The 16617-nt window shown below is 46.3% G+C and overlaps 1 protein-coding gene across 2 annotated transcripts in view; it reads right to left on the bottom strand.

The window, feature by feature from the left end:
- Positions 1 to 3631: 3631 nt before the first annotated feature.
- The window catches only part of Os9 (OS9 endoplasmic reticulum lectin), a 22447-nt gene continuing 9461 nt past the window's right edge, over positions 3632 to 16617 (bottom strand). The window contains exons 6-15 of one of the 2 annotated variants that reach the window (XM_069987608.1): positions 9878 to 10088; positions 9425 to 9526; positions 9159 to 9259; positions 8948 to 9002; positions 7654 to 7742; positions 7159 to 7428; positions 6441 to 6630; positions 4948 to 5112; positions 4669 to 4781; positions 3632 to 4363 (exon numbers count right to left, since the gene is read on the bottom strand). In XM_069987608.1, coding sequence (XP_069843709.1) covers positions 4238 to 4363; positions 4669 to 4781; positions 4948 to 5112; positions 6441 to 6630; positions 7159 to 7428; positions 7654 to 7742; positions 8948 to 9002; positions 9159 to 9259; positions 9425 to 9526; positions 9878 to 10088 — 1422 coding nt within the window. In that variant the 3' untranslated portion in view covers positions 3632 to 4237. The remainder of the gene's footprint in view (positions 4364 to 4668; positions 4782 to 4947; positions 5113 to 6440; positions 6631 to 7158; positions 7429 to 7653; positions 7743 to 8947; positions 9003 to 9158; positions 9260 to 9424; positions 9527 to 9877; positions 10089 to 16617) is intronic. The other variant, XM_069987613.1, reaches the window with a different exon arrangement.

Raw genomic sequence — 16617 nt, 5'->3', positions numbered from 1 at the left:
CCTGGGTTTGTGTCGTGGAAAGAGATGGGCAGGTGGGACCAGCTGTGGGAACTGAGAGTAGAAAAGAAACAGACTGGGGCTGGGAAGGTGGCTCAGTGGTAGAGCGCTTGCCTTGCATGCGCTAGCCTTGAGCTGAAGAGCTAAGGGACAGCACTCAGGTCCAGAGTTCAGGCCCCACGACCGGACTCCCCCCCCCTCAAAAAAAAAAAAGAAAGAAAAGAAACAGACTCATAAGGTGAGCCAGTTTTGGGAATAAGTTCAGGTATGGTGTGTGGAGGAACCAACAGGCCTGGGGGTTGCTCTGATTTACAAACACGAATGGATCTGGTTTTGAAACCTGTCCCTCTGGTCATTAGCTAGTAAATTATGGGCAGGTGTCCTCTGTGGTGTCTATTTATAATCTGAAAAGTATCTGCTCAGAGGCATAGCCCTAGAAGGGCATCCTAGGCCAGTCTGCTCTCCTGCAGTACTGATCAGAGCAGAGCTGATGGTAGGGATCCTTCTCATGGCCTGGTCAGAAGGTCCAGGAGTGAATAGATGAAAGATCTGGAAAAGATTTTCCTGTCAGCTCTAGTTCCTTGATGTCCACAAGCTCATGACACCCAATTCAGGCATTTACCCCACCTGTTGTCACCCTGAGCTGCAGGGTAGCTAGTCCAAAAGTTTCTTTTTTGTGTGCCAATCCTGGGGCTTGAACTCAGCTTCCTCAGTAGCTAGCATTGTAAGTGTGATTCACTGGCACTGGGCCCAATATTTCTTGGGTGCAGTTGAAAGCATAAGCACTGATAGACTGTTGGGTCCCAGGAGTTGTTGCCCACTTTGAGGAATCAGTCTCTGGCACCAACCATTTTTGGGTAGAGTTGTTTCCAACCTTCTAACCCCAAGGTGTTCAACTGCAGATGTACAGGTTGATTACAAGGTGTGGTCACACCACCAGGCCTAGGTATGACACACACAGGTTACTGCTCTTCAGAGTTGTAGACTGGGTGACTGCCCAACACAGCAACAGGACCCAGGAAGAGGTGGAGTCAGGTGCAGGACAAGGTACAGATTCAAGTATAGTCTGGGTAAAGTGAGGAAGACGGGAAGTGGCAAAGACTTGACTGGTGGACCTGGCCACGTTCAGCCCAAATACCTTGGATTTCCTCAATTCATTTTAACTTTCCTTCTCATGCAAATGCCCACTCCATCAGAAGCTTGGAACATGAGAGTATAGGGGAAAAGTGACCTGGAGAGAATGAAATTACCTGCAAAGGGAACCACGAGCCAGTGAGAAGGTCTAATTTTCAGCCACTGAGAAATAAGGTGTCACCAAAACCCATAGCAAATCCCACCACCAAGCAACCACTTGTTTTATGTTTTTGGGTCATGGGACTTGAACTCTGGGCCTGGGTGTTATCCCTCAGCTCTTGGTGAGCTCTCTACCACTTGAGCCATAGAGCCACTTCCGGTTTTCTGGTGGTTAATTGGAGATAAGAATCTCACAGACTTTCCTTTGCTGGCTGGCTTTGAACTGTGATCCTCAGATTTCAGCCTCCTAAGTAGCTAGGATTACAGGCATGAGCCACCAGCACCCAGCCTCACACTTGTTTATTTTTTAATGGGCTATGTCTTTGGTCTTGTGATAGGTAAGAGAACATCAAGTCCCCAGATTAAGGCAGAAAAGGACTGTAGGAGAGTTCCTGGGTAGGCAAAGAAAAGCTGCCACTGTAGGCTAATACCAAGCCCACAGCTCACTGTGGGTGTCCTCACTTTGGTTCACATTGCCATCCTCCAGCCCTTTCCCCACCTGCTCCTGGCTGCCATCTGCCACACACCTCCCTTTGTTTGCCTTAGCACAGCTGGGGCAGACTGACTTCCACAGATTTACTAAGAGCCAAAAGAAAAAGGAGTTTGTTGTTTATTTGTTTTACTGGAAAGTACAGTTATGAAACACAGTGAGGTTTCCAGATCGGTTTTCTGCTGAGACTAGATCCCCATCAAACCAGTGATAATTTGGCCCAGTCTTTCTCTTCTTAACCTTCCAAAGGATGCTTCTTTAACTTTCAGTCAGCTTTCAGGATTTCTTCTAAGATGCTTCCAAATACTTTAGTGTGCAGCTCAGAAGCTGGTTTGAGTTGGTGCACACTTACTGCAGGCCAGATCCTTATTCTATCCTCACTGGCCACGAGGTAACCAGTGCTATTTGTCAGTTTACCAATATAGAAATAGCATTTGAAAAGTTCAGTGTTGGGGCTGGGAAGGTGGCTCAATGATGGAATGCTTGCCTCGCATGCATGAGGCCCTGGGTTCGATTCCTCAGCACCACATAAACAGAAAAACCTGGAAGTGGTGCTGTGGCTCAAGTGGTAGAGCGCTAGCCTTGAATTGAAGAGCTGAGGGACAGCGCCCAGGCCCAGAAGTTCAAGCCCCATGACCAACAAAAAAAGAAAAAAAAGTTAAATGTCTTGTCCAAGCCTCCGCTGATGGGAGATTGAGGGGTGAGGCTTGGAACCCAGAGTTCTACCTATAGCCACTCTTAAGGCAGTTTCTAAGTCATTGCCCAGCTGAAACATCCTTCCCCTCAAGGTATTTACATGGAGCTGGGGAAGCAAGGGTTATAAATCTGCCTTTCATATTTCAAAACAACTTAGGTGTAACATGAATGATAAACTCTAGTCCATATTGAGCAAGAAGAGGTTCAGTCTCTGCTGAGTTCTTTCATCAATGGATCCTACACTCAGGTAGTGGTGCAGATCCTCTTGCTTGTTACCGTCACCTCCCCTTGCACCAAGATTTGAACTCAGAGCCTCAGTTGTGCTTGGCTGGTACTCTACTTTTTTGCTGGTAACTTTGGAAATAGAGTCTCAAGGACTTTGCTGCCCAGGGTGGCTTTGAATCTCAGTCCTCTAGATTTCAACCATCTAAGTAGTTAGGATTATAGGCATGAGCCATAGGCACTTTTCCTATTCTTGCAAGACATTGGAGCTAGAGACCAGATACTTCCAAACTGGAGGGCTGGAGGAGAGCCTCTGCCCTGGGAGAGAAAGCAGGAACGAAGAGAACTGCAACCTGTACTTGGCAATAAGGAGAAGATGGGACACACCAGGACCACCTATCCTTTGCACACTGAATCTGGCATGTGTGGGCATAGGCCTCTCTGGCTATGGGCTTAGGTGTTTTCTGAAGAATGGTAGGTATGGGATGTGTGTATGGGATGCAAGTGGAGTGGGAAAAAGATCAGAGGATACCTGGGGCAGGGTGCTAAGTGAGTGTGTGTACATGTGAGGTCTCTTTGGTTGCAGTTTGGCTTTCAGAAAATAAAGAGGGAAAAGAAAAGGAAAGAGATTGATGCTAATGAAGGGAAACAACTGGGCTGAGGATATAGCTTAATGGTAGAATTCTTACCTAGCATGTGTGAAGCTTGTTTCTAGCTTGGGGTTGGGAGAGGGGAGAATAAGGAAAGAGGGATGTCATTAGCTTTGCTCAGCTGGCATGGTCTCTGCCTGTATACCCCAGACCCTCAGATAACATCTAGAAGGTGGGCAGGATCACTAGATCAGAGAATATGCCTTCCACTCTGAAAAGAACAACAAGCCTCCTCCCTATTTGAGTGTCTCCTCACCCACCTATTCCCAAAAAGGTCAATGGGTTGATGGTCCAGTTCTTTATTTAGAAACCTGATTGTTGAAGAACGTGGTGGGTGGTTCCTCATCACACTCTCTTGTTGGACTGTGTCCGAGGTGATGTACAGCGCTCTCCCATTTCCTCAATGAAAGAGCTAAAGGCTCTCTGACGCAGAAACAGGGATTGTAGGGGACAGTAGGAGCAGGAAAGGAGATGGAAATCTAGGGGAGGGGACAGTGATGCTACACAGCAACAGGGCATGGGTGGGCAGTCTGCTTTACTGGGTCCTGCTAATCGGCCCTGCCCCATTCAAGATCTTACTCATCTAGGTAAGATCAGGAGATCTAGGTAGAAGAAGAAAGAGAGGGGAAGATACCAGGGAAGGCCAAGGAGCAAAGGAAGGGCATGTAGGAGAGTCGGAGCAAGCAGCTCCCCAGATCCAGTGTGGTATGAGGGTGGCTGTTGGCAGATGCAACAGTCCTCAGCACCCCCACGCCCACCCCATGACTGGGCCCCAGGAGTCCACAGCTTAGCAGCCATCATTTTGCTTCTAGGATCCCAGGGGAGGTGAGGAGAAGGTGGGGCCAGTCAGGAAGATTGTGGACTCCTTGGAGGTCTTGCGGTGATGGTCTCAGAAGTCAAACTCATCCAGGTCCCCTGTGTCCTCTCTGCCTGGGGAACTCCAAACCCTGCGATAATTGCTCTCCAGATCTTTCTGTCGCTGGCGCTCTTTGTGGGCCTCTTCTGCTCCCTGAATCTGATGGGAAGGCAGGGTTGAGCTGGAGGTGCTGACTGGAATCCTGGGGAAGCATTGGGTGCCGCAGGATCCAGGGAGTCTCTGGGACTGGCAGTGGGAAGGCAGGGACTGAAGAGTCACCTGAGGGGCAATGCCTGAGTGGCAGCCAGAATACAAGCCTTGGCTTTCCAGATAGGAGTCTGAAGCTCAACATGTGGCAAGCAGGACAGCCTGTGTGACTGGGCCTCACCCGCAGCAGCACAGCATGCTGGGAGTAAGGGGAAGAGGGGACTGCAGGTTCAGGACTTGGGCATAGGATGCCTCACCAAGATATTGAAGAAGATCTCCTTGAGGTTTTTTGTGTCCTCATCGGTCAGCCAGCGTGCGTCCTCTTCAGTCCCTTCAGCTCCGGGGCGGATGATTTTGATCTCAATTTTCCCTGGGAAGGAGCAGTATAGGTGGTGAGATAGGAACGACAGGGTGTCTCTGGGGATTCCCTGCCTCCCGGATCCCCAGCCAAGGTTTTCAGTCCACCTTGACCCAGCCCTCCACTTCAGCAGCAAAGCCCTCTGACAGCGCTAAGCAGCCCGCCCTCCAGGGCCCACCTTCGGCCGTGAGTCCCTCCCTCTCCAGCAGTTCCTTCACCAGCCCCTCGATTTGTTTCAGCTGTGGGTTTTCCCGTTTCATCTCGAGGACAGTCAGATCCTGATTGGGGCCTCCGTGATGGAGCTTGGTGACCCGGACCCGGACTCTGTGCTCAGGATCCTCCTCTTAGAGAGGGAGACACACAGGGAGACACAAAGCAGAGCTGTGACTCCAGGGCTCAGGGCTGTGGTGGTCACCTTTTCCAGAGCCATCAGTTGGGTTTGATGGCTCTTTCATCTCAACACAAAGGTGGGCCAGGACTCAAAACAAAAATAGTGTTCTCCCCTCAGCAACAGCTTTCCTTCTTCCCATCCCACCCCATAGTTCTGCCCATCAGCTTTAAGAAAACAGCCATGTTTTCCAGAAGCAAAAATCAGACCATCTACACTTAGCAAAGGAGGAGCAAGTTGGAAAACTATGGTTTGGCTCTCTGCATGCTGGGAATTTAAATATCTTTTGATGTTTACAGAAAGAGTGGGATGAAAGATTTGATACTAGAATGTTCCATTTGGAATGTCTGATCTTCATACATGTAGAAAGAATCCTGTGGATTGAATACAAGGAGGTACAAGAAGGAATCATTAAGAGTGTGTCCAGGGGCTTGGGAATATGGCTTAGTGGTAGAGCGCTTACCTAGCATGCATAAAGCCCTGGATTCAATTCCTCAGTACCATATAAACAGAAAAGGCCAGACGTGGTGCTGTGGCTCAAGTGGTAGTGCTAGCCTTGGCAAAAGAAGCTTAGGGACAGTGCCCAGGCCCTGAGTTCAAGCCCCAGGACTGGCAAAAAAAAAAAAAAAAAAAAACCACCCCCAAAACAACCACCCTACCCCCAAAAAACAAAAACAAAAAACAACCAAAACTGTATATAGGCTAGCAGTTATATGGAGCAGGGATTTACCTATTCAAAACTGGGGGATCACCAGCAACCAGGGTGCAAGCCTTACTAGCAGGCTGCATTCCTCTCAAAAGGTGTGGTTTTCAGCATTTAGGCTCACAGTCATTCAGTTACTATCCATGCACCAGGCAGAGTGCCAGGTGCTGGGCATAAAGGAGCAAACCAGCAATGAAGACAGGCTCTCTCCAGGTGGGGAAGGTCTGAATTTCAGGCCACATGGTCCAAGAAATCATTTGGTACATGACAGGACAGACATGTATACTTTTCGTTGGCTGCTCACAGCCATCTGCCTGTATTGATAATTTTTGTATGGCCTGAGAATGATGTAATAAATATCCAAATAGCCCTGGGGGGGGGGATTCCCAATCCCTAAAAGCTGCTTTCTATAAAGCTGACTAGGAGGTAACCACATTTGAGGGGAGGGTCACCAGTGGTGAGAAGGAGGTACCAGTGAGAACAGTGTTCCAGAAGACACCGTGGTCCCTGGAGGAAACATCACCAGCTAGGAGGGAAAGCCAACAGACACGGCTGCTCCTTCTTGTGTGTTCACTCTCACCTGTGGGGTGGGGGGATGGGGGAGACTTTCTGGGGAAAAGCTTCCTTTTCCTGTACTTCTTCACCAGCTCGGGACTCTGTTTCTCCTCCAGCTTTTTGATGAGCTTGTTGAGCGTGGAGGTCAGAGCCAACATTGCCCTTTCATGTTCCGACTCCTTCTTTAGCCCATCTGGGTCCAGCTCTTTCTCTGTCTGGAAATCCCAAGAGGGGTGAAGAGTCAAGAGTCAAAGGTCTGGGTCTCACTTATGTCTCTCATCCCTTCTGCCCCCCCCCCCGTGTGTGTGTGTGTGTGTGTGTGTGTGTGTGTGTGTGTGTGTGTGTATGTGTGTACTAGAGCTGGAACTCAGGGTCTAGGCATGGTCTCTTAGTTTTTTGGCTCAAGGCTGGCAATCTACCACTTGAATCACACCTTCACTTCTAGCTTTTTGGTGTTTAAATCGGAGATAAAGAGTCTCACAGACTTTACTGTTTGGGATGGCTTCAAACTATGATCCTCAGATCTCTGCCTCTTGAGTAGCTAGGATTATAGACGTGAGACGCCAGTGCCCAGTTATCCCTCTTTAAATAAACAACCCCACGTTGGGATGGTGTGTCTTGTGCTGAGCTGTGCTGGGTACTGCCCTTTGGTTCTGTTTCAGCCCCTCAGCCTGTCTAGCTCCACAGAATCAGAACCAGAGGGGGGCAGCTGTGGGAGCCTCAGGAGTACAAGCTGGCCTCACCTCCTGGATAATGTTCTCCAGTTCCCGCTCCATGCCAGCCTTCACCTCAGCACGAAGCCGTTCTCGGTCTGATGGGAGCAACATCCCTTCCAGTTCCTTCTCAAATTCTCCTAGTAACTGCCGTTCATCCTCATCTTCTGCTTCGTCCTCATCATTGTCCTCTTCTTCTAGCGCAGCATGGTGCTCACCCTTTTCCTTTCCCTCTGCTTCCCTCGGAGGCGCTTCCGCAGCATTATCTCCAGGCTGCTCCTGGCCTGAATTTGGCTTCCCCTGGGTGGACAGGGATTGGGGAAACAAAGACTGTTTTGGAGTTTCAATAGTGATACCTGCTGTGGGAGGAGGCAGACAGTAGCAGACTGTGGTACTGGGGGATCCAGGAGGAATGGATTCAGCTTTATTGGGCCCCAGGTAGGTATTGGGTCCAGATAGGGGTGGCTTTTCAAATGCCCCCAGCCAGGAAGCAGGTTGCACCTCTCCCTTGAGCAGGGCTCATACCTTCTTCGCTCCATCTTTCAGCTCCTCTATCAATCGAATCAAGTCTGCAGGACTCTGGATGACTTTGACCTGCACATTGTTCTGGAAATCTGAGATGAGAGAACAGGCATTATATTTTTATTTATTTATCTGTTTATTTTTTTTGTGCTGACACTTGAGACAAACACACAGGGCCTCATCCCCCCCTTGGCTTTCTTTTCAAGCTACTTGAGCCATTGAATCTGGCATTTTGCTGGTTAATTAGAGATGGGAGTCTTGAATACTTTTCTGTCCATGCTGGCTTCAAACCACAATCCTCTGGTCTCAGCCTCCTGAGTAGGTAGGATTACAGGTGTGAGCCACTGGCTCTTTGCAAACTTTTTGTTTTAAATCCTAAGGAGAGGCAATGTGGGTCCAAGGAGGGACATGTTCTCTGATTCCAGGAGTTATCTGTCTAGTAGCTGAGAATGGCAAACACAACCCTTCAGAGAACTCTTCCTAAGGAAGGCTCACAGCCAACAAGTGAAGACCCCTGATCCTCCACACACTTCTTAGGGTCCTTTTAGCAAAACTCTAGTTTTCAGGGCTGCAGAAAGTCTCTGATTCCATTGATTTTTCTTTGCCATTTCCACAAATATTAATTATCCATTACTTTCTCAGTTCTAGGTATTCTATTGTGAATTATAGATTAATTTTAATTTAATCTCATAACCATAACTCATAATCTCATAACTAAGATGGGGGTTATTACCCATCTATTTCATGGGTAAATAAAACAGGCACCAATGCCTGTAATCCTAGCTACTTAAGAGGTTGAGATCTGAAAACCTCAGTTCAAAGACAGCCCAGGCAGGAAAGTTCACGAGACTTTTATCTTTAACTACCAAAAAGCTGGAAGTGGAGTTGTGGCTCAAGTGGTAGAGTGCTAGCCTTGAGTGAAAAACCTAAGAGACAGTACCCAGACCCTGAGTTCAAACCCCAGTACTAGCACAAAATTTAAAAAAAGAAATGAAAATTGAGTGAAATCATCCAGGAGATTCAAATAGTAGACTACAAGGAGGACTAATGCAGGTAAAAATGAACTCCCTGGGGCTGGAGGTATAACTTGGTAGTTGAATATAACTTCCAATGCTTGAGTATAATCCCCATGCACCACAAAAGAAAAGGAAAGGGAGAAAAGGAAGGAAGGAAGGAAGGAAGGAAGGGGTTTTCTGCTGGCTTGGTTGTCTGCCTCTCTACCCATTTAGCTCTCCCCTACACTCCTAGCCCTGCAAGCTGGAGCCAAGAAGTAAAGGAGACATAGAGGCTGACTCACCATCAGGAGGACTAGGGGCTGGATCTGCTGCAGCTTCAAGCTTCAGATCTTGCTCCTAAGGAGGAGAAAGAACAGATTTACCTCTGAAAGACAGCATGCTCTTTAGGCAATGGTTCTGGGGATATCCTTGAATCCGAACAGATGGAAGCTTCCCCACAGTGGCCTCTGCTGAAGGACCCTCCCATCCCCAAACTGGGAAGCAGGTTCTCACCTCCACCTGTACCTCCTCCTCTCCTGGGGCTTGGTTCTCTGGCTCATGAGGTATCTTCCAGAAATCTGATTCTTTGCTTTCATCCTTGGCTAGGCTTATACCTTGGGATACAGAGAACAAGAGAGAATCTGAAGGGGAGGAAGAAAGAGCGCAAATAGGATGGAGTCTACTCCCTCCATTATTGCCAAGGGGTTGGGGAGGCCCAGTCAGTACAGGACAGGGAAGGTTAGGGGGAGGACAGTTTTGTGAAACAGGTAAAACCCTACCTGATTTCTTTGGGGACACTACCCTAGACTTGGTCTCAGTCCACATTGGATGATCTATAGCTTGTTCCTCCTCTGCAATTTTCTTCTCATCCTGCTTTGGGTCTATGGAAAAACAGCATGTAAGCAGGACAGGGACACATTCCTACCTCCTGCCTGCCCATCTCCATCTCTCTCCTCTCTTCACTTTTTTGTTGTTGTTGTTGGTTTGGGGCTTGAACTCTGGGCCTGGGCGCTGTCCCTGAGCTCTTCAGCTCAAGGTGAGCACTCTACCACTTGAGCCATAGCGTCACTTCTGGTTTTCTGGTGGTTAATTGGAGATAAATGTCTCATGGATTTTCCTTGCCCAGGCTGGCTTTGAACCATGATCCTCAGATATCAGCCTCCTTAGTAGCTAGGATTACAGGCATAAGCCACTGGCACCCAGCTTCTCTCCTTACAATTCTAATCACTTACCAGCTTGCTTCTGAAGGTAGGCCATGTACTCATCAGGCTGCAGGGATGGGTGACAGAGAATAGACTGTGGAGCAGCACTGGGTGGAGGTCGGAGGAGAGGGTGGGGGCAGAGCCGAGGAGTCCGAATGGTCAGCACATATGAGCAGGACAGGGGCTCATCCACCCGATCAATGTAGTCCCCAGAAAGACCTGCTCCCTCGTCACAGAGGAACTGCCAGGCCAGAAAGGGAGAATAAATTGTATTTATTACCAATAACTAGCTCCAGGTATTGGAAAAGCCTATCAAGCACTACCAGGCATTATGCAAGCACTGTGCACACGATACAGTATTTAGATGAGCTCATTTAAGTGTCCCAAAAACCCAGTGGGAGAGGGATTAGTGTCTCAACTTTGTGGCTTAAAAAAACTTAGTTCTGATGGCGCTCAGACACTTGTTCAGGCTGATCACCTGGAAAGTAGTAAAATGGGAAATGAACTCAGCTTAACTGTAGGTGGCCAGGCAGTCTGTGTCATGTTCTTGCCTTATATAAATACAGAAGGGATTTACCCCATGTATATATGCTTCATACTTATAAATAGCTATCTACATATAGCTATCTACAGATCTACATGTACATATGTAGAGCCCAGGCGCCGATCCTTAGCTTTCTCTCTCAAGACTGGCACTCTCCTACTTGAGACACAGCGCCACTTACAACATTTTGATGGTTAATTGGAGAGTCTCATGGGGTGAGCTTGCTCCAGCTGGCTTCAAACCATGATCTTCAGATCTCTCTTCTGAGTAGCTAGGATTAGATGTGAGCCACCAGTGCCTGGCTGTACGTGTACACACACACACACATACACACACACACATACACACACACACACACACACACACACACACACACACACACACACACACACACACACACACACACACACACACACACACACACACACACCTGATCAATATTTAAATGAACTGTTTAAAAGAGACGTATAAGAAATTTTTTTTGGCAGTGCTGGGGTTTGAACTCAGGAACTTGAGTTTTTCAGGCAAGTATTCTACCACTTGAGCCATGTCTCCAGCTAAGTATCTAACTCTTTAACAGTAAGAGTTAATAACACTTGGAACACGACCTGCTCGCTCCCCCGCCTCCCCTGCTCCTAAGCTTATTCCACAGTTCAGACAGAAGCTACAGTCTGGTTCAGAGAAAGCAAGGAGGGGGCGCTTCCTATTCCTTGAACATCCAAGTACAGTCTTAATAAGATTTTGTTGTTCCCTATTTTTCATTACATTTTGTTTTGCAGTGCTGGAGACTGAAACAGGGCCTCCCACATGCTAGGCAAGCACCTACATGGGTGTACACCCTCTCCCTTTAAAAAAAAATATTTTAAGACAGAGTCTTGCTGTGAAGCTCAGGCTGGCTTCCAACCCATGATCCTCCTGCTTTAACCTTCGGAGTGTTTGGATTTACAGATGTGCAGTGGGTAGATGTGGCATTTCACTAAGAGGAACACACTAGCAAGATTTCTCAACCCTCCCTGGGTCTAAGCTGCAGAGGCTAAGTTCCTGGTGAATGTGGTCATGAGGGTTTCCTTCTCTGCCCTGATAGGGTACAGGCAGCAGGACAAGATTTGGGACCCTCATTGCTTTCCCCTGAGCTCACTCATAGTGGGAGGGGGAATCTGTTTCACAAAAGGAGATATAAACTAAGAAGACCCAGCTTCCTGCTCACGAAGCAGGAATATCATTCCCAAGACAGCAAACTATTCTCTGATACCAGTTCCTGAGTAGGGTCTCAGAGATTCTGTCTGGAGGCACAGGCAGTCCCTAAAAAGAGGAAGCTCCAAAACACTCCAAAGGAGCTGACTTTAGCTGAAATGCTACAGGAAAGTTCAAGGTTGCTATGGTAATTCAATGGCACTCATCTTCAATAAATGATGCTGAGTCACCTGGATGATGTAAAAAGCACAATAACAAAAGAAGGAAGTAAAACACAAAAGAGTATGAATTTGTAACTTACAGATGGGAGAAAATCTACAAGTCATGTATCTGATAAAGGACCCTCATCCAGACACCAGTAGCTCACACCTGTAATCCTAGCTTCTCAGGAGGCAGAGATTAGGAGGATCACAGACCAAGACCAGCCCTTAGGCTTGAAGACCAGACCTTCACTTAAGTAATTTTCTGGACATGGTGATGCACCTTGTCATCCTAGCTACATGGAACTGTCAATTCACAGATGGCAGTCCAGGCTTGCTGACATACACTCAAGACCCTATTGTAAAAAAAACTGGTCTCAAAGGTGGGTTGGGAGGGATGGGTGAAAATGTTGAGAGCAGTGACATTGATCCAGATGCACTGTATTCATAAACTGCTTTGTTGAATGGCAACTCCTTTTTACAACTAAAAAAACTGAGTTCAACTACCCAGAACCACCAGAAAAAAAGGCGGGGTGGGGGGAGACTTGTATTCAGAACATATACAGGACCTCTATGCCTCAATAATAAGGCACAAATCACTCAACTTAAAAAATGGGCAAAAGGGGGCTGAGAAGGTGGCTCAGTGGTAGAGCACTTGCCTTGCATGCATGAGGCCCTGGGTTCAATTCCTCAGCACAACATAAGCAAAAAGAAAAAAAAGCCGGAAGTGGCGGTGTGGCTCAAGTGGTAGAGCACTAGCCTTGAGCTGAAGAGCTGAGGGACAGCACTTAGGCCCAGAGTTCAGGCCCCACGACCGGACCAAAAAAAAAAAAAAAATGGGCAAAAGATCTACAAAGACATTTTCCAGAGAAGATAAGTTGTCAATAAACAGATGAAGAGTTGCTCTGTCTCTTTAGCCCACAGGAAAATGAAAATCAAAACCTCAATGATATGCTTCTTTGTACTTACTGTCATGGCTATACTCTGAAAAAGATAACAAGAAGTATTGGCCAGAATGTAGAGAAATGCTCCTAAACAACTGGTGAGATTGTGAAATACTGTTGCTAGTTTAGAAAAAAAAAATCTGGCACATCCTCAGAAGATAAAACAAGGAATAACTAAAGATCCAGCAATTCTATGCGAGACAAAGGAAAAAACTACATTAACAGACAAAAACTCACACGTTAAAAGTTAAAACAGTGCTTAAATATCCTGTCAGACTAGCTAAAAACAAGTGTGTGTGTGTGTGTGTGTGTGTGTGTGTGTGTGTGTGTGCGCGCGCACAGGCTAGACCTGGGGTTTGAATTCAGGGTCCAGATACTGTTCCTAAGCCATTTTTTTGCTGAAGGCTAGTGCCTTCAGCACTATTTGAACTACAGTTCCACTTCTGGATCTTTGGTGGTTAATTGGCAATAAGAATCTCATGGACTTTCCTGCCCCAGCTGGCACTGAACCTTGCTCCTCAGATCTCAGCCTCCTGTGTAGCATGGATGTGACTCACTGGTACCTGGGACCAGTTAAAAAAATTTTTTTTAATGCATCATCTATTTATTATTTTTTTGGGGGGGGGCCCGGTCGTGGGGCCTGAACTCTGGGTCTGGGCGCTGTCCCTCAGCTCTTCAGCTCAAGGCTAGCACTCTACTACTTGAGCCATAGCGCCACTTCCGGCTTTTTGCTTATGTGGTGCTGAGGAATTGAACCCAGGTCCTCGAGCATGCAAGGCAAGTGCTCTACCACTGAGCCACCTTCCCAGCCCTGCATCATCTATTTAAAGAATATATTTGAAACATAAAAGTTAAGGCAGAGTTAAGTGGCCAGGTGAGAGGTGGAGGGAAAAGATAAAATTCAAAACAAAACAAACCTAGAAAAGATAAAAGTAAAAAGCTAAAAAAAAAGGTTGAAAAAATATGCAAAACAAACAGGAACTCACAGAAAACTTCTATACTATATGATATCACATAAGAGACTTGGAAAATATTACTACAGAACATCATTTCATAATATAAAAGCTTCAGTTTAAGAACACTCAAACCTGAGGACCACCATTTGAACCCAGTTGAAGTAGACAAATTGGAGAGACTCTTATCTCCAATTAACCAGCAAAAGCCAGGAAGTAGGGGAATAGCTCAAGTGATAGGGCACCATCCAAATGAGAACTTGAGACCCTGAGTTCATGCCCCAGTACCAGGACTAGGAAAGGGATTGAGATTCTTTATTTTGTTAATCTGTCTCTCTAGACTTATTCTAGAAATTTTTGTCCATTTTGTTCACTGAACTGTCCCTAGAAACTAGAATAGTGGCCACTATAGAGAAGCACTTAATAAATACTTGAATAAGTGAACAGTTGACAGATACAAGGAGACACAATTGACAGTGTAAAAATCAATGAAAAGACTAATAAGGAATAATACATAAGTCTATACATACAGTGAGAGAAAAATCAATAATGATACAAAAATAGTGAGCAACACAATAAACAGTTATGACCTAAAATGCATACAGACTGCATAGTGACTATCATTAGCGTCCAGGTTCTTTTTAAGCACAAGGATACAATCATAGCACATTACTGTAATCCAGCACTTGGGAGGCTGAGGCAGAAAGATCAAAACTTACAGACCATGCCTGTAATTCTAGCTACTTGGTAGGCTTGAAATCAGCCTAGGAAGGAAAGTTTCTAATTAGCTAGCAAAATGCTGGACTGGAGGCATGGCTCTAGTGGTATACCACCACCTGTGAACAAGTAGGCTGAGTATGAGGCCCTGAGTCAAGCTTCTGTACTGATGAAAAAAATACTCTAGGGCTGGGAAGGTAGCTCAGTGGTAGAGCGCTTGCCTTGCATGCCAGAGGCCCTGGGTTCGATTCCTCAGCACCACATAAGCAAAAAGAAAAAAGCCGGAAGTGGCGCCGTGGCTCAAGTGGTAGAGCGCTAGCCTTGAGCTGAAGAGCTGAGGGACAGCGCCCAGGCCCAGAGTTCAGGACTCACGACCGGACCCAAAAAAAAAGAAAAAAATACTCTATTTACCTGTCAATTTACAGAAAACAGGAAAAGAGACAATAAAAGATACCATGGGGCATGGGGTAGCCAGACACAGTGGCAAGCATAGTAGCTCAGACTTGTAATCCTAGCTATTTGGGAGGTAGGGATCAGGAGAAATGAGGTTTGAAAGATTCTCTGTTAACCAATGGCTGGGGCTATGTTGGCCCTTGCCAGGGAAGCACAATGGTGGAACACTCCTGACTCCCTATTCAGTGAAGCACAAATAGGAGGATCACAGTCCAAGCCAGCCTAGGCATAAAGCAAGATCCTATCTCAAAACAAAACAAAACAAAACAAAACAACAACAACAACAAAAAAAAACACAGCTGGGTGTCTGTGGCTCAAGCCTGTAATCCCAGCTACTCAGGAGGCCGGGATCTGAGGTTCAAAGCCAGCCTGGGCAGAATAGTCCATGAGACTCTTAGCTCAATAAACCACTGAGAAAACCGGAAGTGGCGCTGTGGCTCATATGGTAGAGTGCTTACCTTAAGCTGAAGAGCTGAGGAACAGTGCCCAGGCCCAGAGTTCAAGCCCCATGACCGACAAAACAAACAAAAAACACAAAAAGGGACAGTGGAGTGGCTTAAGTGGTAGAGTACCTCTTGAGTACATGCATGAGGCTCTGAGCCTAAAACCTAGTACTGCTCCTTCTCCCCTCCACACCAAAAAACACCATGGCATGAAGTTAGCAAAATCAAACTACGGACATTACAAAACAAACCATCAGTTTCTTCAGCAAGTAAATTTCAGAAAAATAAGAATATACAGGGCTGGGAAGGTGGCTCAGTGGTAGAGTGCTTGCCTTACCCGCATGAGTCCCTGGGTTCAATTCCTCAGCACCACATAAGCAGAAAAAAGCCAGAAGTGGCGCTGTAGCTCAAGTGGTGGAGCGCTCGCCTTGAGCTGAAGAGCTGAGGGACAGCGCCCAGGCCCAGAATTCAGTCCCCATGACTGACCAAAAAAAAAAAAAGAAGAATATACAGAAGGGCTATCCATAGATTAGGCGAGATTTAAGAGCCATGACAACCAAATGTAATGTAATGTAAGTCAAAGAATCCTAATATACATACATACATACATACATACATACATACATACATACATACGTATATATTACAGGCTTATAATCAGGGAAACTCAAGAAATACTGAATACTCAATAATGACAAGAAATTAATTTTTCTTTAAAATATTTTAAGTATGGTTAGGATTGGTGTGTGGCTCAAGTAGCATAGCATCTGCCCAAAGAGGAAAAGGGGGAAAAAATTGAATTGTTAACTTTCAGTACACTATAGCATATAGTTAAGAACTGTAGAGATGTAGAAACAGTTGTAGATGAAATAATATGATGTCATTTACTTTTTCTTTTTTGCTTATACTGGGGTTTGAACTCAGGTTCAAACCTGAGTGCTCCAGTATAACTTGATTTTTTGCTGGTTATTTTTGGAGATAGAGTCCTGTGGTCTTTTCTTCCCACACATTCCTTGAACCATTAGCTCTGTTTGTAATTCTTTTTGTAAGTTTTCTTTATTTTAATGCTGATCTTGGGGCTTAAACTCTGGGCCTGGGTGCTGGCCCTTAACTTTTTCTGTTTAAGGATATTGCTCTACCACTTGAGCCACAGTTCTACTTTTGGCTTTGTAGGTGGTTAATTGGAAATCAGAGTCTCATAGACTTTCCTGCCTGGGCTGGCTTGAACCTCAATCCTCACATCTCAGGCTTCTAAGTAGCTAGGATTACAGGCGTGAGCCACCAGCACCTGGCTTTTTCAGGTGTGTATCTCCTGCTCCCAG

The sequence above is a fragment of the Dipodomys merriami genome, unplaced genomic scaffold, assembly GCF_024711535.1.
Source record: "Dipodomys merriami isolate MVZ:Mamm:240054 unplaced genomic scaffold, mDipMer1.0.p SCAF_10, whole genome shotgun sequence".
NCBI classification, from domain to species: domain Eukaryota; kingdom Metazoa; phylum Chordata; class Mammalia; order Rodentia; family Heteromyidae; genus Dipodomys; species Dipodomys merriami.
Note: the sequence above shows the minus strand (reverse complement) of the source record. Positions and strands in the feature narration are given on the sequence as shown.